The sequence below is a fragment of the Canis lupus genome, chromosome 2 (assembly GCF_048164855.1).
Source record: "Canis lupus baileyi chromosome 2, mCanLup2.hap1, whole genome shotgun sequence".
Classification (NCBI taxonomy): domain Eukaryota; kingdom Metazoa; phylum Chordata; class Mammalia; order Carnivora; family Canidae; genus Canis; species Canis lupus.
In genome coordinates, this window is record NC_132839.1 from 55,415,906 (window position 1) to 55,441,884 (window position 25,979).

The 25,979-nt window shown below is 37.8% G+C and overlaps 1 protein-coding gene across 5 annotated transcripts in view; it reads right to left on the reverse strand.

Annotated features, from left to right (window-relative positions):
• The window catches only part of SEC11A (SEC11 homolog A, signal peptidase complex subunit), a 40,232-nt gene that overhangs the window by 6,503 nt on the left and 7,750 nt on the right, over positions 1–25,979 (reverse strand). For 2 of the 5 annotated variants that reach the window (XM_072800810.1, XM_072800821.1), the window contains exons 2-3: positions 11,559–11,668; positions 5,892–6,041 (exon numbers count right to left, since the gene is read on the reverse strand). In XM_072800810.1, the coding sequence (XP_072656911.1) occupies positions 5,892–6,041; positions 11,559–11,668 (260 nt within the window). Of the gene's footprint in view, positions 1–5,891; positions 6,042–11,558; positions 11,669–12,715; positions 12,796–25,979 lie in introns of all 5 variants that reach the window. The other 3 variants (XM_072800849.1, XM_072800838.1, XM_072800831.1) reach the window with 2 other exon arrangements.

The window sequence follows — 25,979 nt, forward strand, 5'->3', positions numbered from 1 at the left end:
AGCACAAAATTTGGTTTTCTTAACCAAAAATGCTGTGGAACTGTAATATTTTATCATCATTCCTACTATCAAAATAATTATCTATTTAGCTAAAAGGATGTTCATAGCTGTGTTTATAACTAGGGAGAAACTGGAAACATGCTGAAAGTCTAAATATGTAAGCACTGAAGACAATGTTATATTAGAATAGTTAATGACACTGGAAGATGATAAACATTTTATTAAGTGAAGAAAAGATTACAGAATAGTATATACGGTATAATCTCATTTTTATATTAAGTTAAACACAAACCACCAATTTTCTATAAATACAAAAAGGAAAGGAATATATTAAACTAACCCACAGGATATAATCTGCAACAAATACTAGGGAAATTAGAGAATAACCTACTTTTTTCAACCAACAAGTTGTGAGGAACAAAGAAAGTTGGAGAAAGAATTTACAGGTTAATTAAAAGAGACTATAAAAGCCTTATCAACCAACTGCAACCAAGGACCTTATGTGAATCTAGATTCAAACAAACTGTTAAAAAGAAAAAAAAAAAAAAAAGCTTATGATACAATTGGGAATTTGAACAAAGATTGGAAACATTGGAAACATAATGATACAAAGGTATGGTTGTTCTTTGGGGGGGTATAACCATGCTAAATGTAGTTATGTTTTTTAAAAGCTCATTGCTTATGCTATATAGATATTTACTAAAATTTTTACATAGGACATGATATCTAGGATTTGATCCATATAATACAGGAAGAAGAGTGGAAAGAGGTGGTAATATAAGTGGGGCAGAACTGGCCATAGATTAATAATTATTGGGACTGGATGACAGTACATGGGATTTCATTATATGGTTTTGTATACTTCTGAGCATGTTAGAAATTCTCCATGTTTATTTATTTATTTATATTTTATTTTTAAGTGGGCCAACATGGGGCTTGACATGACCCTGAGATTGTGAGTTGCAGGCTCCACTAGCTAATAAGCCAGCCAAGTGCCTCAGAAATTCTCCATATTTAAAAACTAAAATGAAAGAAAAAATAAGAGTAAAAAAGATCTGAAGTGATAAACCAAGGTATAACAGTAGCTATCTACAGCTTTCTTTAGCTTCTAATTTTTTTCTCCAAAAAATATACATTGCTTTTATGAGCCAGGGTTTATAGGAAAAGCATTTTACTTGATCAGGAAATTATTAGTTTAATTCTGCTAAAGAACAGGAGGTTTCTAGGAATTTTAAAATTTAACTGAAAGCAAAGTATAGTTTTTTACAGTTTGATAAAGAGTATCTTAAAACTGATTCAAGTTGAGTGTGGGTTAACTACCATATCAGAAGAAAATTAGCCTCTGACTCCTACTGACTAATATCTTCTTAGATCCTAAACCAGAAACTGGCTCACCAAACACTAAATGTGCAGATGAAACTAAATTGGAAGGTGTTGCAAACACCAAAAACACTTAAGTGCAAACAGTCACATTAAAAATGAGATTCCAGTTAGAAAAAATGCAAATATATACAGAGAAAAATAATCCTTAGCTGACAACTCAGTGAGGAAGTGTCTGAAAAGTTCTGGAGTGAAAGAGGGCAGGTGCCAAGGGGAGCCAGCTGCAAGAGTGCAAGTCAGGAGCACAGGCACGGAGAGTCTACTCAGCCATGAAAACAACAGCAAGCCCAGAAAAGTAACATCAAATTTGAGGAAAGGGAAATGGGGGAACAGAAACGTTCCCCAGGACAGGGACACTACAGGAGACTCTGTTTGAGGAGAGTCCTCCATTTGCTGACAAAACACACCAGCATACCCGAGTTCCCTGCCCTGGGATGGTACTGGGAGAGACTGCTAGAGCTGTGGTAGAAAGTGCAGGTAGGTCTCTATCCACCGAGAGGCAATGGTGGCAGTGGCTCCTGCTCAACCCACTGTCCAGATCCATCCCAGCACTCCCCACTCCAGAGGCCCCAAAGGCTAACTGGTGACACACTTACATAGGGCCTTCCCTGGCTGCCATATGGACCAAATATTTAATATGATCAATCTCCAAGGAGCTCGACGTGCTTGCAGCTTAATTCAACCATCATAATACTGTGATATTAGGCGGGAAGAATTAATCACTTTCTATATAAGAAAAAGTAAGACCCTAAAAAGCCAAGTGGGCACAAAACAATCTATCTCTCTGCACAGAAAAAGCAAAGCTAAGGATTAAGTCATCCCAATGGCAAAATTTCTCCTTCCAAACAATTGACCACGTGCCAGTATTCATCAGCATCAAACTATAATACCTTATATACTAAGCTCAACTTGGAAAATGTGTATCAGAGTAGGCTATAAAATAAGACAAAGTACAAATTTATATGAGTGTGTGTGTGTGTGGAGGGCACCTGAGTGGCTCAGTGGTGGAGAGTCTGCCTTTGGCTCAGGTCATGATCCCAGGGTCCTAGGATTGAGTCCCACATCGGGCTTCCCACAGGGAGCCTGCTTCTCCCTCAGCCTATGTCTCTGCCTCTCTCTGTGTCTCTCATGAATAAATAAAATAAAATAAATGTATATGTGGGGAAAAATGTAAGCATGAAGAGCGGATGACTAGCAGGCTAATGTGAAGAACTACCCAAGAGAATCAAGTCAACTGATAATATTCAAAATGATGTCTCTCAAATGAAAACACAGACAACACTATATGCTAGTTCTTTCCTGACTCATTTTTGTTGGAAGAAAATGGAAAATGAGAGTAGGTGGGGGGAGAGGACACAAAGAAGATGTTTCGCCACCTGCCAGAGCATGGGTAACCCTGCCTGCGGACATGTCTCACAGCCCTATTATATGAGCCAGGAGCAAGAATTCCCCATTTTTTACTCACTTAAAAACACAGTAACTTCAATAAATGCAGGAAAAGGTTGAGTCTTTTGAAAACACCACCGATCACTTTTTCCCCATGTACTATTTACTCCTCCAAACAACCTATTACAAATACTGGAAGTTTCTTATTGTCCCTTACAAGAGCATTTTGCCTGAGCTCAGCAGTGCACTAGAGCTACATCCTGGATTATGTCTGCTTTCCCACTGCCTGGTCAGACAGCTCAGTGTGTGGCGTTAGTGTCCTCTAGAGAACAGGTAGGAAGAGGTCATGACCATACTAGGCAGAAAGAGCAGATTCAGATTCATGGGCCTATTATCAATATATTTTTAAGCAGTGCTTGGCAAGCTGATCTTTTAGTTCAGGGATTCTTTGCATATGTGGCAATACCAGGTACCTTCTACCATATGTTCATGAGATAAACATGTTACCAAAATTGTATTGAGTAGATCCCAGTGTTGTACAGGAAAGAAAATGTCTATTTATGAAACAGAGAGAATTACCCAAAATTTAACATTCTCTCTGGGTGTTAAGGTTGCATATGGTTTTATTTGCTGTTATTTCCCAATTTTATACAGTATCTTATTCTATGCTATATAATAAGAATGTTCACAAGATGGAGAGTCAATATATGAAAAAAGAAGGCATGGTACGTAAGCAGCAGGTGGAGAGAAAAAGGAGGAATGAGACCAAAGAGAGAGGTCAGCTGAATGAATCCTACCTCTACTCTTCCTAAAGTTCAGGATTTTTTTTTTTAAGATTTTATTTATTTATTCATGAGAGAGATACAGAAAGAGAGAGAGGCAGAGACACAGGCAGAGGGAGAAGCAGGCTCGATGTAGGGAGCCTGACGTGGGACTCGATCCCGGGTCTCCAGGATCATACCCTGGGCTGAAGGCGGTGCTAAACGCTGAGCCACCCGGGCTGCCCATAAAGTTCAGGATTTTATTTCCTAAAACAACATTCAGAATAATAACAGTGTAAAATTCAGCCTGAAAACGTTCAGGGCACATTTATTATAAACATTTCATCCATTCTGGCTGTCATTTAGTCCCATATTTAAGAACATTGTTAGCACTATGAGATTAAATGATTATCACAATCAGTTATTTTAGTCTCCCCAAAAGAAAAAAGGAAATTGGAAGCTTCACAATATTAATTGGATCTGTTATCTAAACAGGACTTTGGGCACCTGGGTGGCTCAGTGGTTGAGCACTTGCCTTTGGCTCAGGTCGGGATCCCGGGATCAAGTCCCACATCGGGCTCCCCACAGGGAGCCTGCTTCTCCCTCTGCCTACATCTCTGCCTCTCTGTGTTTCTCATGAATAAATAAATAAAATCTTTAAAAAATAAAATAAAATAAACAGGTCTTCAAGTTGAACACATCTCAGGAGTCTAAAATGAATCACCAAAAACCCGGGATTAGTAGGACCGTACATCTTACAATATTCAGAATTCTGTTATTTTTTATTTTATAGTATCTGTCAGTGAGCCTGCCCTAGAACAAGATCAAACTGTTTAAAATAAAAAACTCAAAAAAAAAAAAAAAACTCATTCAATTCCAAAGGATTGCATATAAAAATGCTTCTGCTCTAACCAAAAGTAGGGTCTGAGTGTCATTTGATTTTCTCTGATAAGTTCAGGGAAAAGTTGGCTCTGCTTTGCTAACAACATGCAGTGCTAAGAATATAACGCAAATCCACTTTGAGAACCTGTACTGGATAAACCTACACAATTCTAAACTAAATTTCTAAAAAGAGTTTAGTTATTCCTTCCTAGTCAATGGTAGAATGCCATTTTAAAATTATAATCTTTAAACCACAAGGACTACAAGTAAGAAAGGAAAATTCCAAAAATCTATAAAAAAAAATTTATAATCTTTCAAAATATATACTGAAGTTTGAAAAAAAAAAAAAAAGAGCAGTCTGATCTTTATTTCACCAATGAAGAAAGAACTCTTTTAAACTAAAGTGGTTATGTGGATTTTCAAAAAGCAACAGCTGGCAGTCCCCTCTTGTTTAAGTGGAGAAAATAAATTACTCTAGAGGGTAGGGCAAGAATAACATAATATTTATTTAAGTCTCTCTCATTCTCAAGAACCTAAATCACTGTCTCATTGTTTTTATTCCCCTCTGTGTGTCCTCCAGGACACCTATCTTTTCCTTCATTTCTTTCTTTCCTTCCCTCCTGAATGTTTTCCATAACTAGAATACTCTGGATTTGGAAGGGAGGGTGTGAGGAATGTGGAGCTGGACAGGGAAGCATAGGCTCAGAACTCACAGATCTTGTAATTCATCTTCCTAAATCTCTTAATATTATAGGTAAGGAAACAGACCCAGAGAGATGAAATTTTTTGCTCATTGTTATGGCCTACATCCATGTCCAGGTGATACTAAAGGTTTTACATATGTCCTTTCTAATTCTAAAATGCAAGAGTCTACGTTTAAAAGAGTAACTTAATTTTAGAAATTTTCTTTGGAATTTAGGGGCACCTGGCTGGCTCAACTGGTGACCCTTGATCTTGGAGATGTGAGTTTGAGCCCCATGTTGGGTATAGAGATTACTTAAAAATAAAATCTCAAAAAAAAAAAAAAAAGACACTTTCTTTGGAATTTAAAAAAGTTGGTAAATTTATTCTTATTTGACATGGCTGTTAGATTGCCATAAAGGTTTTGTTTTGTTTTGTTTTGGAAAGATTAGGAAGGGCTACCTCATCAATTACATTGGAAGATTCTTTTTTACATTGGAAGATTCTATTTGGGATCAACCTTTATGTCATTTTTTTTGGGGGGGGGGTGATACACAGGGGGATCTGGTTGGGAAGTAAAAAGAAAACCAAGAAAAACTTCTAGAAAATAAATAAATTAATTAATTAATAAATAACTAGTTTTCTAAATGTTCACCAAGCCTTCAGACATTCATAAAAATGGATTGGAAGAAGAACCGAGGCATTTCCCACTCTTCTTAGCCTTCAGGTTATCAAAATTAAATACTGCAAACATAAAATATGAAAATATCTTAAAACAGAGAAGGTACAGTTTGCACATACTTTTCATGAATCTTCAAGACTCGGTGAACTATAGGAATCTCTCTTCCTTCTATCCTAAAAACAACAATTTCTCCCACTCGGATGGGATCTTCAACTCGATTTGTTAAAAAGAGAAGATCTCCTCTATGAAATGCTGGCTCCATGCTGCCACTAGGAGAGAGAGAATATATAGAAAACAAAAAGTGTAAGATTCAATTCACTTTCAAAAGTTAACCAATCACAAGTATCACCCCTGGAGTATATTTGATACTTAAACAAATATATCAGCATCCATGTGTGTTGTTCTCAAAATATGGTTTCCACAAACTAACAAGTTACACAAAAGTTACTATAGTTATTAGCCTTTACTGACTAGATTTGTTTCAAGCGTTACTATTCAAAGGAGCTTCAGTCTTGAAAAGGGCAATGTTACTAATTCCTTAACCTTTTAAAATTTCAAGTGACAAAGGGAATATAAAAGAATGAACTTTATAATCACTGCCCTTATTCTCACCTCATCTGAAAATGCTAAATACATTCAAATATTCAAATGAGAACTGGATCATCTTCTGCCATTTATAGAGACTAAGATGACCTTACGGTTTTGAACCATTAAGAAGGGAAAACAGCCCATCAAGTCAAAGAGCAGTCAGCTACCAAGATAATGCTTCTGTTATCAACTTATTTATTTTAAAAAGAGAAACAAGAAAGAAAACTAAGAATAATAGCAGAGATTTTTTTAAGAATTTCAGAAACAAGGAAAGGCTTCAATTCTGTGGTAATTAGTGAGGACAAACTTCTAGAATGCCTTCTCACCTCTCCCCTGTCCTATACTATACCAAGTTCTTCAAGGTCCTAAGATATCTGCAGCAATTTAACCTTTTCTTGCTATTTAGAAGTAGTCTAGGGATGCCCGGGTGGCTCAGCAGTTGTGCCTGCCTTTGGCTCAGGGCATGATCCAGGAGTCCAGGATCAAGTCCCTCATGGGGCTCCCTGCAAGGAGTCTGCTTCTCCTCCTGCCTAGGTCTCTGCCTCTCTGTGGGTCTCTCTCATGAATACATAAATAAAAATTAAAAAAAAAAAAAGAAGCAGCCCATAAGTATAATTTTCAAAACTCAAGCCCCAGTTTCCTTTTTTTTTTTTTTTTTTTAAGATTTTATTTATTTATTCATGAGAGACACAGAGACAGAGGCTGAGAAAGAAGCAGGCTCCATACAGGGAGCCTAATGTGGGACTGGATGTGGGAATCGAGCCCGGGACAGTAGGATCAGAGTCCCAGGACTGAGACTCCATTGGGCTCCCTGCTCAGTGGGGAGTCTGCTTCTCTCTGTGCCTCCCATCCCACTTGTGTTCTCCCCTCTCTCTAATAAATAAATAAAATCTTTTAAAAAATAAAACAGATAAAAGCTGAGCTGCTACAGTGTAATGGCTCATTTTTATTAAGCACTTACTGTATACAAAGTGCCATTCTAAGTTGTTTCTTTTTAAGCAATCTTCAGAGCAACTCTATGATGTAGATACTCTTATTATCCTAACTTTACAAACAAGGAAATTGAGGCTTAGAAAGGTATACAGTTATAAATTTTAAAAAAATGATAAAGGTGAAATTTGAAAAGGGAGTCCAACAGAATCCACTCTCACTGTGCTAACCTGCTTCTGAGCCATTCTAGAATTTTCAGCGGGGAGTATCATCACGTTTACATTTAAAAGTCATAATTTCAGAAGGTATAGAATATGCAGAGCACATTTAAATATTTATTGAATTAATGAGTAACTAGAAAAGGCCAAAAGGTAGACTGGCAGACCAAGTGTCCAGGCCAATACTTATAAATGAATTCTTGGCAATCATTAAAAGTGCTATTAAAAATATGGACACAGGAGAATCATAAGGGGACACATAAAGGATGCACATATAGAATTACTTCAATTACATAAGAATATACATGAAAAAAGGGGATCCCTGGGTGGCTCAGCGGTTTGGCGCCTGCCTTTGGCCCAGGGCGCGATCCTGGAGTCCCGGGATCAAGTCCCACGTCGGGCTCCCGGCATGGAGCCTGCTTCTCCCTCCTCCTGTGTCTCTGCCTCTCTCTGCCTCTCTCTCTCTCTCTCTCTCTCTCTCTCTATGTCTATCATAAATAAATAAATAAATAAATCTTAAAAAAAAAAAGAAAAAAGAATATACATCAAAAAAGAAACTAAAATGTTAATAGTGATTATATCCCAGAACTATGGGTAGACTTTTTGTGTTTTCAACATTTCATATAAGAAAATATATAAACTCTTGCTGATTCTAAAAGCGTATTTTTAGAGGTCACTACAACAGCCCAGGCAGGAAATGAGGAGGGCCTGAAACAGAACAGCAGCAGGGAAGACAACTATAAAAGAGTCTAAGAAAGAGGAGGAAAAATAACAAATTTGATGGCCAACCTGATATAACGGGGTGAGGAGGATGACATCTGGGTTTCTTTTTTTTTTTAAGATTTTATTTATTTATTAGGGACACGGGGGTGGGAGGTAGAGACACAGGCAGAGGGGGAAGCAGGCTCCATGCAGAGAACCTGACGTGGGACTTGATCCTGGGTCCCCAGGATCACGCCCTGGGCTGAAGGTGGCGCTAAACCTCTAACCCACCGGGCCTGCCCTGACACCTGGGTTTTTAACAATGGCAAAGGAGCAGATGTCAGTGACAGTCACAGAAATAAGAGGAAAAAGAACAAGTGTGTGGAAAAAGGAGACGAATTTTACTTTTATTACAAGGAGTTTCAAGTGAAACATCAAGGAGTTTCAACCACCATGTTCAGATGGAGATGTCCAGTGCAGGGTGAAAACAAGAGGCTAGATTTTAGGGAAGAAAGTTGGATGAGAAATAAAAAGATTTAAAAATTCAGATACAGGTGGCATTAAAAACAGGTGTAGTGGGGCACCTGAGTGGCTTAGTTGATTGTTGATTTCAGCTCAGGTCCAGATCTCAGAATCATGGGATCCAGCCCTGCACTGGGCTCCACACTCAGCTTTCTGCTTAGGATTCTCTCTTTCCTTCTGCCCCCCCGCCCCCACCCTGCATATGCGCGCTCTCTCTCAAATAAATGAATAAATCTTAAAAACAGTGTGCAGTGAGAGGACCATTGAAGAAATAAACTAGGGGAAACCTTTTAAACATTAAATATATTATTAGTAAACTTCTTACCATTACCTGATTAAAGTATACTTTTAAATTTAATACATCAATTGTAAATTTTAAGAAGTTTAATATAGAGGATCCCTGGGTGGCTCAGTGGTTTAGCGCCTGCCTTCAGCCCAAGGCATGATCCTAGAGTCCCGGGATCGAGTCCCACATCAGGCTCCCTGCGTGGAGCCTGCTTCTGCCTGTGTCTCTGCCTCTCTCTCTCTCTGTCTCTGTCTGTCTCTCATGAATAAATAAATAAAATCTTAAAAACAAAGTTAAATATAAACCACTTAAATATTTTTAAACTGACTTCAGCTCTATCTATAAATGGGAAAAAAAAGTTTTGATTGTTTCCTGAAACTCTAATTAAAAAAATAATAAGAAAGTATTTATCTTCACCTGAAACTAACATAACACTGTGTGTTAAATATTGGAATTTAAAAAATAATTTTTAAAAAAGATTTTATTTATTCATTTGAGATACAGAGAGCATGGTGGAGGCACCTAGGGAGAGGGAGAAGCAGGCTCTCTGCTGAGTAGGGAGTCTGACTTGGGGCTCGATCCCAGGACTCCAGAATCATGACCTGAGCTGAAGTCAGACACTTAATGGACTAAGTCACCCAGGTGCCCTAAAGTAAGTATTTTTATTTTAAAAAGTTATTTGTCTTTATCCCCAATGACCTCACCCAGTCCTAAAAGTGGATTCTCAGTTACCTTGAATCCTCTGAGGCATATTTGGTGTCAGATAATTATTATAATACATGGTTTTTCTTGGCCACCGAACCACATACATTACTTTTCTCTAATGACTGCTTCTTCTAGTCTTGACCAGATTTTGTTCCAATAGGACCTGGTCTCTTTTAATTTCCTTTCTTTATTTCACATTGGTAATCAGAAAAGCCTAGTATATAAATAAACCTTCCTGCGAAATAACTTGTCCAAACACCACTTTTAAGCCCCAACTAATACTATCAAATTTCCAGCTGTAGCAGAAATGAACTGTTTCCAGGACCACCACTGTGTTGAGCAGGTCCTCAGTGGAATCCCCTCTTCACGCCAACATCCCCAATTTAAAGGTCATTAGATTGTCCTTAAGCATCTCCACTGAAGGAAGCTCAATATGAAATAATCCCAGAAGAATCTCTAAAAGAAGCCTCCCTGGGCTCTCTCACTATACCCTATTCCCACAAGGCCAATTAGTGTGGCTTCTCCTTCTGTCAGTGTTTGAAACTGAAGCTCTCCACTGAATTTAAAACTGTCTGGGAACTTGGGGCCCTGTCTCTGTACTCCCAGAGTAGTACATTAAATGCTTTCCCAGCTAATAAAATACATACATGCCTTTGGATCTCCAAAATTACAGCTGGATGTGTTCATTAATAAACATAGAACAAAGGTATGAGTAAGAGTAGGAATAAGGTAAGAGCAAAACAGTGGGTCTTGGAACCACTTGTTGCTAAAGCCTGTATATACAAATATGACAATGAAGGAATCAAATTGATTTTTTTTAAAGATTTATTTATTTATTCATGAGAGAGACAGAGTGAGAGAGAGGTAGAGACATAGACAGAGGGAGAAGCAGGCTCCCCACAGGGAGCCTGGTGCAGGACTCAATCCCAGATCCCAGGATCACACCCTGAGCCGAAAGCAGATGCTCAACCACTGAGCCACCCAGGCATCCCAGAATCAAATTGATCTTAAGAGTAATGTACTATTTAAGTAATAGTACTTAATATACTCTAGATAATGTTAATGATTTCTTTTATATTTATATACCATTATCTCTTGAAAAGACTTGAAATAACTTACATAATTAAGTCCCAAATAAGACAGAACTATAAAGATTTACTTTATAGATTACTTTAAGATAAGATTACTTACTTTAAGATTCACTTAAACAAGGAAGTGATAATTCTCCAAAATGGAGTTAGTTACTAGTTTAGGATTTTAAAATCACTAGAGTATGAATTCAAGGACATAGAAGGAAGCACAGTGGGAAAAGATTCAGTACTGCCACTTTAAGAGGCAGCTAATATCTTCAAAATTTCTGAAGTCTGTTTAGAAGTGATATTTAAAGGTCAGCAGGAAACATGGAAATAATTAGTGATGTTTCTGTACTGACACTGAGAACATGCTGCAGAAAAACTGTTAATTTGTGGAGAGGATACCTAATCCAGCAAACTGACAACTAAAGAGCAGCCCTGATGTATGAAAAGGAAGAAGACATAAGAATTTCGGGAAAATACAGTACACATTGAAACACTTTTCTTAAGAGATGTGCCAAAAATAAAACTCACATTGTAAACGTTTTATAGAGAAGTCATGAGCCCTTGGGGGTCTGAATTCTAAGTGCCTAATGAGGCTGCACATTTTCTCACAGTTGAAGAATAGTAACTAATTTTCTTTCAGGCCCTTTTCTGGGAAACCATAGTTTCTAGAGGAATAATACAATAGTTATTTAATTTCTCAGTTTTTCTCTTAAGTAATACCATGCAATTCTATGCCTTGAAAAGAAAAATTGTTACCTGAGCACCACTACAATTGGACTTTCACTTCCAGTTATGACCATCAGCCCCTTCCAGATCATTAGTGCCGAGGAGACAATCATTCCAAAATTTAGGACTTGATAATAGAGCTGTAAGAACAAGAGAAGAAACGAGATCCATAATTATCCCCACTCCAGAAAGCAACTGAGAGTAGTATCATTTAAAAAATTTCCCCCAAGGGATCCCTGCGTGGCTCAGCGGTTTAGTACCTGCCTTTGGCCCAGGGCGAGATCCTGGAGACCTGGGATCGAGTCCCATATAGGGCTCCCAGCCTGGAGCCTGCTTCTCCCTCTGCCTGTGTCTCTGCCTCTCTCTGTGTGTCTTTCATGAATGAATAAATAAATAAAATCTTTAAAAAAAAAATTTACCCCAAAAGAGTTTCAAGTAGTACTATTAGGCCAGCTGAAGTTCTGAAACATTCCTTAAAACTGTAATAATTACACTAGCAGTATTCCAGCATAGCCTCCCATCCCCCAAACATCTTCCTCCTGTTTGGTCACTCAGTGTGTTACCCTTACATAATAGCTTATATTCAAAACTTTTTGTAGTTGTTATTTCATTTACGCTTCACCATAATTCACCTGAAGTTCAATCACATTCCTGATACAAATCACTGCTTCTATACTCCTCCCAGACTTACTTTCCTACAATATCTAATAATGATGGGCTATTTGATGGCATTTAACTCTCAGACAGAGGAAATAATTTTGCCAAAGTCATACAGCTTGTCAGTCACATAATTAGGACTTGAAGACCAGCCTTTTCTGTCTTACTGAATTTCCACTACTCAACAAATTGTAGAATTCTACTTCAATAAGCAGATACGATACCAGAAAGGCATTTCAAATGAGGGAAATAATGTGAACTAATTGTGCTGAACAAGGCTGGATAAGAGGATGACTGACTCCTTTTTGTTATTTTAAAAAATATACATGCATATGGACACTCTGCAAGACAACTGTTCTAGTCTTCAAAATTTCAATGTCATGAAAATAAAGGTGGAAGACTATTCTAGATCAAAAAGGACTAGATAGACATAACCAAATGTAATGCATAATTAACTGGATCTTGGCTCAAAAGAAAAAAATACATATAAGAAAAAAAATCCCAATTACAAAAGACATTTTAAAGGGTACCTGCCCGGCTTAGTCAGTAGAGCATGCGACTCTTGATCTCAGGGTTTAGAGTTCAAGCCCCACACTGGGCGTAGAGATTACTTTAAAAAAAAAAAAAAAAAAAGATGTTTTGGGGTCAATTGGGGAAACTCAAATATGAAATGATACTAGGAAATTAGTGTTAATTTTCTTAGGTGTGATAATAGTATTATGGTTATGCAGGATATTGCACACTACTAGTAGTTAGCCAATAGTAGTTAGGGGTAAACTGTCTTATCTGCAACCCATTTCAAATGATTCAGAAAAAAAAATTCTTTAAATTTTTTTTTTTTAATTTTTATTTATTTATGATAGTCACAGAGAGAGAGAGAGGCGCAGAGACACAGGCAGAGGGAGAAGCAGGCTCCATGCACCGGGAGCCCGACGTGGGACTCGATCCCGGGTCTCGAGGATCGCGCCCTGGGCCAAAGGCAGGGGCCAAACCGCTGCGCCACCCAGGGATCCCAAGAAAAAAAAATTCTATGTACGCATAAGTACACATAGAGTATGGCAAAATGTTAACATCTATATGGTAGCTTACAAGTGTTTATGTACTATTCTTTCAATTTTTTTTCAGCTTTGCTGAGGTATAACTGACAAATAAAAATGTCAGATTTTTGAGGCACCTAGGTGGCTCAGTTGGTTAAACATCTGCCTACAGCTCAGGTCATGGTCCCAGGGTCCTGGAATCGAGCCCTGTGTTGGGCTACCTACTTAGCGGAAAGTCTGCTTCTCCCTCTCCCTCTGCCCCTCCCCATGGCTTGTGCTCTCTCTTACTCTCTAGCTCTTTCAAATAAATAAATAAAATTTTTAGAAAAAAAAAGTAATATATATTTTTAAGTAGGATCCATGCCCAATGTGCAGCCTGAATTCAAAATCCTCTGATCAAGAGTCACATGCTCTACCAACTAAACCAGCCAGGTGCCCCCAAAGTGTAAGATATTTAAAGTGTACAACATGAGGCAGCATCTGGATGGCTCAGTTGGTTAAGCATCTGCCTCTTGATTTTGGTTCACGTCACGATCTCAGGGTTGTGTGACTGAGCTCCAAGCCAGCCTCTGCCCTGGGCCTGGAGCCTGCTTGGGATTCCCTCTCTTCCTTTCCCTTTGCCCCTTCCCTAGCCCCTCTCTCTGTCTCAAATAAGTGGATCTTTAAAAAAAAATGTATGTCATGAGGATTTAATATATGTATACCCTGTAAAAGGGTTCCCCCACAGAATTCATTAAGACATCCAACACCAAAAAAAAAAAAAAAAGAGAGAGAGAGAGACATCCAACACCTCACATAACTGCTCCCTTTGAGGTGGGGGGAGGTTAGGTCTTTCAATTTAAAAAATAAAAAAAAAGATTTAATTTAATTTAATTTAATTAATTAATTAATTAATTAACTTACTTATTAAGAGAGAGAGAGAGAGAGAGAAGGAGTACAAGCAGGGAAGCAAGGGGAGTGGGAGAGGGAGAAGCAGGCTCCCTGCTAAGCAGGGAGCCTAATGAGGAGCCTAATGAGGAACTTGATCCCAGGACTCTGGGATCACGACATGGGCCGAAGGCAGATGCTTAACTGACTGAGTCACTCAGGCACCCCAAGGTCTTTTGATTTTTCTTGAAACAAAGGTATACATAAACTAAATATGTAAGTGGTTACATCTAGAGCTATAATATTAGCCAATTTTGTGTCATTTTATCTATATTTTCTGCTTTTAAAATTAATTTTTATTTCTATTGAAATATAATTTAATGGGGCACCTGGGTAATGGGGCACCTATGTGACTCAGTGGTTGAGCATCTGCCTTTGTCCCAGGTTGTGATACCAGGGTCCTGGGATTGAGTCCCACATCAGGCTCCCTGAGAGAAGCCTGCTTCTCCCTGCCTATGTCTCTGCCTCTCTCTGTCTCTCATGAATGTATATACAAAAATCTCAAAATACATATATATATAATTTAAAAACAAGCAATTATCCTGGTCATGGTAGGCCACTTCAATCATTTTTGTCTCATAGCTATTTCTTGTGCTATTTACCCTCATGCTTCTCAAAACTAATTGTTCCTCCAATTTTTATAAATTTGGAACATTACCTATTAACTACCTATTACGGTAAGACTTTTAGCTCTGGAAGGATACACAAGAAACTAGGGACAGTGGCTGCTCTGGAAGAGGAACTGGAAGTTAGGCAGGATGAAAATACTTTCCAGTATATACACTTCACATTTTTTAAGTTTTTACTAAGTATCATCTATTCAAAAGTAAGTTGTTTAGGTTTATTTTATTTTCTTAAGTCCATGTTAATGGCTAGAACATTATTTTTTTGGCCTCCAGTGAAGTATGACATACTCTATCAATATAATTAATGTCATCCTCAAAGGATGGAAATATGAATATTTTCTAACAGACACAAGTATTTGCTACTCTTTGAGTAATGGAGTATTATGAGCATACAGGTATAATCTGATACGTAGTTTGACGTTCCCATCTGGGGACCCTTCCTCCCGTTTACAGGTGAGGAAACGGAGGCACAGAGAGGCTAAGTGATGCGCTCACAGCTGCACAGCTACTAGCATGCAGAACAGTAACTACTAACTAGAACTCAGTTCTCCTAAACTCTACCTCTTCAAGATGGTAGCTTTCTTAAAAATTAAAAAAAAAAAAAAAAAATGGTCCTCTTCCTCAGAAAAAGGAACTGAGGAAGTGGAGTGGGAGAGGCCAGAAGTAGGAAAACTAATTTCTAAGAAGTAATTCTGGTCAACCAGTGGATAAGCAGTCAGGAATTCGGCTACAGGCTCTACTTTCCAAACTTTCAATGCTGAAAAATCACTTATGGTACTGGTTACAACAGTAGAATCTGCACTCCAATCCCGAATCTCTGAGGGAAGGGTTGTGAGATTCCACATACACCACCAAATATAAAATACAGCTCCACGATCCCCTACCGGGGGGTCACATAAGTTTCATATTTCAAAAGTAGCCAGATTTTGAAAAGGTAACCTTGGATGTACTACTTATTTATTTACTTTATTTATTTATTTAGTACTACATATTTATATAACATCCTTAGCAGGGTCTATGGCAATATCCCATAACCAACCATGTTAATATTTCTGCAGGAAAACTTTAAAAGTTCACACCAAAATAAATAAAATCTAAAACTAGCCCCATGTTAATCAGTTCAACTCTATTTTGTTGATGAAAATATTTCCATTTTCAGAAGGGCATCGATGTAGCACTGTCTAACAGATGTGGGATATCTTTCTTTGAAAGAAAAATGAAAGACAAAAATGACAACTTGTTAGGTCCCTGCAAGAAGATCACTATTCTACCCATAATTAGCCTTCTCTTTTTCCTCAGACCTGGAATACTACCTTTCACTACAAAGTCATTATTGTAAAATTTATCTTAATCACCCAAATCACCCTCATCATTCTTACTAGTGAGAAAGAGGTTGAAAGTCCCTCACTGTGTATAACCGGTATGTTCCTTAAAAGGCACCTACTTGCATAATCCTAAATCAGTCTGTGAGCCAAAACCTAGACAGAAGGACACTATTTGGTGAAACAAATATTTTCTCTGAGCAAAAGTCTGAGAAATGTCATATTCTTCTCCCTTTCTTTTCTCTGCTCTTTTTCCTAGCAGTAGTCTTTACTCAAAAGACAACAACAATAACAACAAAAAACCCACATTGCCTTCCGAGCTCCTGCTTTCTTTACCACTACATCTGAATACTTATGAATATACATGATCACAAAAAGGGCTCTTTCTGATATTAGCAGAAACAAGGTGGCAGCTACCCAACCTCATATCATTTGGCAACAGCATACTATTAAGACATTGTGACATATGTAGAATAACAAATACAGAAGTGAATAGCCCTATTATTTTTTCTAAGAAGTGACTAGAACAATATGCTCTTCAATGCTCAAGGTGAAACTAGAAAAGAATGTTATTAAAGCCAATAAAAAGCAGGGTGCCTGGGTGGCACAGTCAGTTGAGTGTCTGCTTTTGGCTCACGTCATCATCTTTGGGTCCTGGGATCGAGCCCCTTGTCAGGCTCCCTGCTCAGTGGGAAGTGTGCTTCTTCCTCTGCCTCTGCCCGTCCCCTGCTCATGCACTCTCTCAAATAAAATCTTAAAAAACAAAACAAAACAAAACCTCTTCGTAGGTATGGTATGGGGATTTGTGTGTGCTATTTTACTTTTGCAGTTTTAGGAAGTAGAACCCTCCCCTACAAATTCTGTGACTAGAATAATCCACATAACAATTAAGTAATATATAATACTGTAAATAATATATAACAAGAGTTAAAAAAAAAAACAGGACATAAAATTCAGCAATATAAAAGCCGATAAATTTAACACCCATAATGTGGAAGTTATGCACTATGCATTTATCTATTATAGTTATCAAATACACCATCATATTTCCCATTCTTGCAAGAGATATTTGAAATTCAACACTTAGGGTATTTTCACAGAAATCATACTTCCAGCAATCTCAAGAAAATACACAAGTAATCATTGAAGCAAAAATGTGTCTCAGAGCTAAAAATTGCATTTGGCTTAAATTTTCAACTCCTCTTATCTCAAGACCTCAAACTAAGAGGCTTATCAATCTATGACCACAACTCTCCTGCTCTTAATTCACAAAAGATGAAGCAATTAGAAGCTGGGTATTAGAGATGGATACCCTCACAGCAGCTAGAAATAAAACAGATAGTGCTGGAAAAATTGAAGCATGTTCAGAATATCTGCTGTAATTATGGCCCAATAAAGTCACTGACAGTCCCAGTGATCTTAAATGATAATAACAAAACGAAAAATCCTTAATAGTCTAATAATATCAAGACAAGTTTCATTTAAAAAAATCTGTTAAATCTTTTAAAAATTTGACACACGGGCACCTGCCTGACTCAGTTGCAAGAGTGAGCGCTTCTTGATCTTTGGGGTCATTGAGTTCAAGTTCCATGTTGGGTATAAAGATTACTTAAGTAAATAAAACTTTTTATTTTTTTAAAGATTTATTTATTTATTTGTTTGTTTGTTTATGATAGACATAGAGAGAGAGAGAGAGAGAGAGAGAGAGGCAGAGATACAGGAGGAAGGAGAAGCAGGCTCCATGTCGGGAGCCCAACGTGGGACTTGACCCCAGGATTTCAGGATCGCACCGTAGGCCAAAGGCAGGTGCTTAAACCGCTGAGCCACCCAGGGATCCCAAATAAAACTTTTTAAAAAGTGCACATGCACACACGCTCTCGCTCTCAAATAAATAAGTAAAATCTTTTAAAAGTAAAGAATAAAACTATAAAAGCCTTCCAACAAGGAAAAACTCCAATCTAAAAGGGCATTCACTGGTGAATTTTACCAAGCATTTAATAAAACAGAATCATAACAATTCTATGCCAAATCTTCCAGAAAATTGCAGAAGAGGAATGTCAAGTAATCTAACATATATGTAATTGGATTGATCAGGAAGAAGGGAAGACAGGAAAAAACTAAGAAATAATGGCTAATTTTTTTTTTCAAATTTGATTGAGACTATAAGCTCATATATCCAAGAACCAGAGCAAATCCCAAACAAAAGAAACTTGAAAAAAACTACAACAAAATTCAACATAATTATCAAACTGCTTAAAATCAATGATACAGAGAAAACTGTAAAACCAGTCAGATTAAGAAAAAAAAAAAAAAGGACATTATGTAAAGAGAAACCAAGATTATAGCAGATTTCTCTTTGAAAACAACACTTGGGCAGCCCCAGTGGTGCAGTGGTTTAGCACCGCCTGCAGCCCGGGGTGTGATCCTGGAGACCTGGGAACAAGTCCCATGTCAGGCTCCCTGCATGGAGTCTGCTTCTCCCTCTGCCTATGTCTCTCCCTACCCCCTCTGACCCCTCTGAATAAATAAATAAATCTTAAAAAAAAAAAAAAAGAAAAAAAGAAAACAACACTTGCCAGAAGACACTGAAACAACATCTTAAAAGAACTAAAAGAAAAGCTATCAATATAAAATTCTATATCTGAGAAATTTCTTTCAAAAATGAAGGCAAAATAAAACCTTTTCAACACACAAAAATTAAAGTAATTCATCATGAGCAGCCTTACATTACAAAACAACTTTTTAAAAAGTCCTCCAGGCAAAAAAAAAAAAAAAAAAAGTCCTCCAGGCAAAAAGAAAATACCAAATAAAATCTAGATCTACACAAAGGAGTAAGAGCACTGGAAACAGCAGATGTCAGTAAATAATATGCTTTTTCCTTAAAAAAATTTTTTTATCGATAATTGACTATTTAAAGCAAAAATAGGAGCGCTGGGTGGTGCAGTGGGTTGGGCATCCAACTCTTGGTTTTGGTTTAAGTTGTGGTCTCAGGGTTCAGCCTCTCTTGGGATTCTCTTTCCCTCTCCTTCTGTCCCTCCCCAGCTCACCCATGCACTCTTTCTCAAACAGATAAATCTTAAAAAAAGAAAAAAAGCAAAATAACAATAAGGTATTGTGGCAACATGTACAGAAGTAAAATATACAACAGCACAAAGGCCAGAGGAGGGGAAACAAATAAATTAACTATAATGCTCTCATAGTATACATGAAGTCATATAGGTTGAAGATAGCCAAAATAGCACACACAAATCCCCATACCATACTTACGAAGTTAAAACAAAACAAAACAAAACAAAACAAAACAAAACGCATGATGGGGTGCCTGGGTGGCGCAGTCAATTAAGCATCTGACTCTTGGTTTGGGTGCAGGCTGTGAGATGGAGCCCTGCATGTGGCCCTGCTTGGGACTCTCTCTGCCCAACCATCCCCCTAGAATTTATGCAACTAATAACTTCAAAACACAGGAAGCAGGGCATCTGGGTGGCTCAGGTGGTTACAAGTCTGCCTTCTGCTGCTCAGGTCATGATCCCAGGGTCCTGGGATTCAGTTCAGCATAGGGGTCCCGGCTCAGCAGGGAGTTTGCTTCTCCTTCTCCCTCTGCCTCTCCCCCTACTTGCATGCGCTTGTGTGCGCTCTCTCTCAGATAAATAAATAAAGTCTTTAAAAAAAAGGAGTGCCTGGATGGCTGAGTCCATTAAGTTCCCTCCCGATAAGGTCATGGTCAGGGTCGTGGGATCGAGTCCCGTGTCAGGCTCCCCACTCAGCTCCTGGAGTCTGCCTGTCCCTCTCTCTCTGTTCCTCCCTCCACTCGCGCTCTTTCTCATTCTCAAATAAATGAATAAATAAAATCTTTTTTTAAATTAAAAAAAATTTTTTTAAAAAACCACAGGAAACAAATACTGACAGAACTGTAAAGAGAAACAGACAAATCCACAGTTATAGTTAGAAATTTCCAAACCTCTCTACCAGTAATCGATACAGCAAGAAGACAGAAAATCATTAAGGATAGAGAAAATTTGAGTATCACTTCCAACCAATTTGACCTAATTGATATTTACCCAACAACAGTAGATACACATTCCTTTTAAGTATATATAAAACATTTACCAAGTCTTAATAAATAGAAAAGGAGGGGCACCTGAGTAGCTCAGTCAGTCTGGTGTCTGCCTTCGGCTCACACTGATTGGGGTCCTGGGATGGACCCCTGGGCCTAGGGCTCCCTGCTCAGCGGGGAGTCTGCTTCTCCCTCTCCTTTTGCCCCTTCACTCTTACTCTCTTCTCTCACTTGCACTCTCTCCCTCAAATAAATAACAAAAGCTTTTTAAATAAATAAATAAAAAGGATTTGAATTATGCCAAGTGTTTTCTCCAATCACTATAGAATGAAAATAGAAATCAGTAATGGAAAGCTATCTGAAAAATCCCAGTGTTTAGAAATCAAGCAACAGACTTCTAAATAATCTATGGTAAAAGAAGAACTCACAAGAGTAGTAGAAAGTATTTTTACCTGAACAAAAATGAAAATACATCAAAATCTGTGGGATGCACCTAAAATGCTAAACAGAAGGAATTTTATAACAATAAAGGCCTATATTAAGAAAAATAGGAAAGTCTCATATGTTGCATTTTTGTTTACACTCAATTCAAAATATTTTGTAATTTCTCTTGTGATTCTCCTTTGACCCATGGTTATTTAGAAATTGTTTAATTTCCCTACAAAAAAAGAGAAACAGTTTAATTTCCAAATATTTGTAAATTTCCTAAATGAGACTTCTACCTTAAAACACTAGAAAAAGCAAATGAAACCCAATGTAACTCACTGAAAGTAAATATTAAAAATAAGAGGAGAAATAAATGAAACAAGACAGGAAAATAGTAAGGAAAAACAAACCAAAAGTTGGCTCTTCAAGATCAACTAGCCAGACTAATCAGGGAAAAAAGAGAGAGAAAAGATATGAATTATTAGTATCAGAAAGGAATGAGAGAGATGACCAACATCACAAGAATAATATATATTCCTTTGGTTAACAATATAAACATTAATAGGAACATTAAGCAAGTATTATGAATACCTTTATGCTAATGTATTTCCAATGCTTTGAAAGACAAGTTATCAAGGCTCACTGAAGAATCAGATACCTTGGATGGATTAATATCTATTAAAGAAATTGAATTTATGATTTAAAAACTTTCCTATAAAGAAAAACTTCAGGCTTAAACGGCATTCACTGGTGAATTCTACCAAGCACTTAAAAAATCATAACAATTTTACATCAACTTTTTCAGAAAATCACAGAAGAGAGAATACTTCCCAATTCATTCCATGAAGCCAGCATTATCAAACCAGACTAAAGATGTTAAAACTACAGAACACATCATGGATATTGATAAAATAATTATGTGCAACATTTTAGCAAATCAGATCCAACAATATATACTGCATAACCAAGTAGGATTTATTCCAAGATAAGAAGTTAGAGACTTCAATATCCCTTTCTCAAGTTGATAAAATGACACAGAAAATCAGCAAGGATATAGAAAACTTGAATACCACCAACCAAATATCTAGAGAACACTCCACCCAACACAACAGAATATACATCCTTTTCAAACACACATGAAACATTCTCCAGAAATCAAGGCCTTGGCAAATAAAAAAGAGCCTCAAATTTTAAGACTGTAATCATATAAACTATGTTCTCCATCCACAATGCAATTATATTAGAAATCAGCATTGAAAAGAAATTTAGGAAAATCCACAGATATTTGGAAATTAAACAACATTTTTCTAGATAATCCGTGGGTGAAAAAGAAATCACAAGGGAAATCATAAAATATGTTGAGAACTGAATGTAAACAAAAACACAACATCTTAAAATTTACAGAATGTAGCTAAAGCACTGCTTGAAGGGAAATGTGTAGCTTTAAATACATATATTAGAAAAGATCTTAAATCAATAACCCAAGATTCCACTTTAAGAAACTAGAAAAATAGCAAACTAAATAAAGCAACCAGGGAAGGAAATATACTTTAGAGCATAAATCAGCAAAATAGAAAACAATAAACAATAGAGAAAAAAAAATCAATAGAAGTCAAATTCATAGACATGGAAAGCAGAAGGGTGGTTGTCCGGGGGCAGGGTGACGGGAGAGTGGGTAGTTTTTTATGGGTGCAGAGTTTTAATTTTGCAAGATGAAGAGTCCTGGAGATGGGTTGTACAACAATGTTAATGTACTTGACACTACTGAACTCTACACTTAAAAACTGGTTAAGAGGGGATCCCTGTGTGGCTCAGCGGTTTGGAGCGTGCCTTCAGCCCAGGGCGTGATCCTGGAGACCCGGATCGAGTCCCGCATCGGGCTTCCTGCATGGAGTCTGCTTCTCCCCTCCCTCTGCCTGTGTCTCTGCCTTTGTCTCTGCCTCTCTATGTCTCTCATAAATAAATAAAATCTTAAAAAAAAAAACAAAACTGGTTAAAACAATAAATTTTATGTGTATTTTACTACAATTTAAAAAATCATGCTAAATGAAAGTAGCCAGCTGCAAAAGACTACATTTTGTATGATTCCATTTATATAAAACTACACAGCTAAGGCAAATCCTAAGAGACAGAAAGCAGATTAGCAGATGCCCGGGGCTGGGAATGGGAACAGGCATCAACTGTAAAAGTACACAAAGGATCTTTCTGGGATGATGGAAATGTTCTAAAACTGGATTGTAGTGATGGTTGCACGACTCTACTATAAATTTACTGAAAAACATGAATTACACACTTAAGATGGGTGAATTTTATGAATTATATGTCAATAAAGCTTTTTTTTTTTTAAGACACACACACACACACACACACACACAAAATAGAAGCAAATAGAGTAGGAAAGGCCTGAGTGAAAGAAGTCTTTTAAATTGACCTGAAATCCAGAAGAAAATATAGGTAAATGTGACTATCAAGATAAAAAAGCAAACAACCACCAAAAAGTCCCACAACCATGCATGGTGAATCATACTGTAAGTCAAAAGATGACAAATTCTGAGAAAATATTTACCATATGCAGAAACAGTCTAACCTTCCTACAAGCAACACTGAGAAATCAGTAAGAAAATAATCCATTAAGGAAAACAAGCAATGGATTATGAACCGCTAGTTCATGGAAAATGAAGTAAAAATGACTCTAAAACCATATGAAAATACGCTCAACCAAACTCCGAATAAGGGGAGGTAAGTAAAAGTAAAAATATCCTGAGGTACCATTCTTCACTTACTAGGATGACAGAAACTTAAAGTCTGAAAATATACCATGCTGGTAAAGCTATAGGAAAAAGTCACTTTCACTTTTTAAATTTTTGAACACTGTAAATATATCTACTTAAACTAGTCATTACAAAGGGAGGGGGGCAAGGGTGAGCCCACAAACTTATTTCCACTACACCTTGTCTTTCTGAGGCACTTGGCACTAGATTAACTTGCTTGTAACTCACTCATCTTTGTCCTTTTCTCTTCCCATCCTGCATGAAATCTTTTCTCTTCATGGCTTCAGTTACAACATATATGCTGATGACACCCAAATCTCTACTTTCATATCATACCACATATATCCCCTAGGTAAATATATTCAGTGACTTACTGACAATTACCCCAATGTTACACACACCTTAAATTCAGCAGGTTCAAAGCTGAACTCAATCCTTTCCTTCGGATCTCTTCTTCTTTCCACACTCTCTAGCACAGTAACTGGTACGATCATCTGCTGAAGGCCTCTGGATTTTACCTCCCCAACATTTCTCACATTTAGCCCATGGGCTTTAACTATGGCTACTGCTTTATCAGGTTACGTCTCTTCTCATCAGGACTATTAAAATAATCTGACAGTTCTACCTCTATACTTGCATCCATGTAACTCATCTGCCTATACATTACTTTTATAAGGTGAAAATGAAATTATTGTATTGTCTGCTCCAAATTTTTTTTCAACTATTTATAAAGTCTGAACTCCTTAGTATACAAGGCCTTCTGTGATTTGGCCCCTGCTACCTTCTCCAACCTTATTTCTTGCTACAAGTGATAGTCCCAGTTCGTAACCATAAACATAATCTAACATATAATGCAATATATCACAGTTCCCTAACAAAGCTACTACCTGTAGTTTAATCAGAACTAAAAGGACATAATCTTTTTTTTTTTTTTTAAGTAGGCTCCATGCCCAGTATGGAGGCCAATGTGGGGCACAAATTCATGACCCTGAGATCAAGACCTGAGCTGAGATCAAGAGTCTGGATGCTCAAATGGCTGAGACACCCAGGCACTCCAGTATACATTCTTAATAACTCAATGATGAAAATGAGACTAATAATAAGTCTTAGTGAGGCAATCATCAGCTTCTAGCAACACCAACTTAAAAAGACTCATTCCATGTTTTTCTGACAAGTTCCTATCTCTGAGGACCCCTGCAGCAAAAGGAATGAGACCACAGGTTTGATTCTGGTAATAGGGCCTACTTGAGAGCTATATCAAATCCAGAGCTTTCTTTCATAATCTGGTCTATGGGGACCTTGATGGCCCTCCATTCCAGAGTAAACTTGTTTGTTATATTGATGATATCTTGCTGACTGGACTTGGTAGTTGAACCTCATAACTTAGACTCCTTGGTAAAATACATATGTGGCCAGAGTGTGGGGGAAAGAAATCCCACAAAAACTCCCCTCCCAATGAAAATTCTTGGGGTCCAACAGTCCTACTAATATAACCCTTCTAAGATGAAGGATAAGTTGTTGCATCTGGTTCCTGCTACCACTATGAAACTTAAAGCCTTGTGGGCCTCTTTGGATTTGGGAGGCAACATATACCTCATTTGGGTGAGCTACTCCAACCTTTTATCTAGCAAACCCATTTTGAGCCAGTTTTGAGGAGAGCTCCACAACAGGTCCAAGCTGCCATGAAAGCTGTTCTAGCACTTGGGCCATCTGACCCAGAAGATCCCATGGTGACTGAAGCATTTTTGACAGATAGGGAGCCTCTGGCCATTATCCATAGGTGAATAGACAGCACAGATCTTTGGATTAGGGGCAAAGTTATGCTATGCTCTGAAGAACTATTGAGTTAATAGTTTCTAGCTTGTTACTGAGTTCTCGTAGAGACCAAACACTTGACCATGGGTCACCAAATTACCACGTGACCTGAACTCCTTGGCTTGAAATGGATGTTACCAGGTACACCAAATCATAAAGTTGGGCATTCACATAGTACTCCACCCTCAAGTGGGAACGGTCTATACAAGACTGGGCTTGAGCAGGTCCTAAGACACAAGTAAAATGTATGAGCAAGTGACTCAGACACTCATGAAATTATTGGCTCCTGCTCACATATTGCTTCATCTCCTTCATCTTACACCTATTGCCTCATGGGGAGATCCCTTTGACCAACTGATTAAGGAAGACTTTGGGCCTTGTTTTTAGGTGTTTTGTTTTTTTTTTTTAAGATTTTATTCATTTGTTCATGAGAGACACAGAGAGAGAGAGAGAGGAGAGAGGAGAGAGAGAGAGAGAGAGGCAGAGACATAGGCAGAGGGAGAAGCAGACTTCATGCAAGGAGCCCAACGTGGGACTCGATCCCAGGACTCCAGGATCATGCCCTGGGCTGAAGGCACGCGCCAAACTGCTGAGCCACCCAGGGATCCCCATTTTTAGGTGGTTCTACATGAACCATCTAGCACCAACTGCAAATGGACAGCAAAGCACCACATTCCCATTCAGGGTTGATCTTGAGAGACTTTGATAAGGGAACTCCCCAAAATGGTCAGAACTTTGAGTGATGTAACAGTCATTCACTTTGCCTGGAAGGCGAGATGGCCACAGGTATGGATTTACACTGATTCAAGAATGATT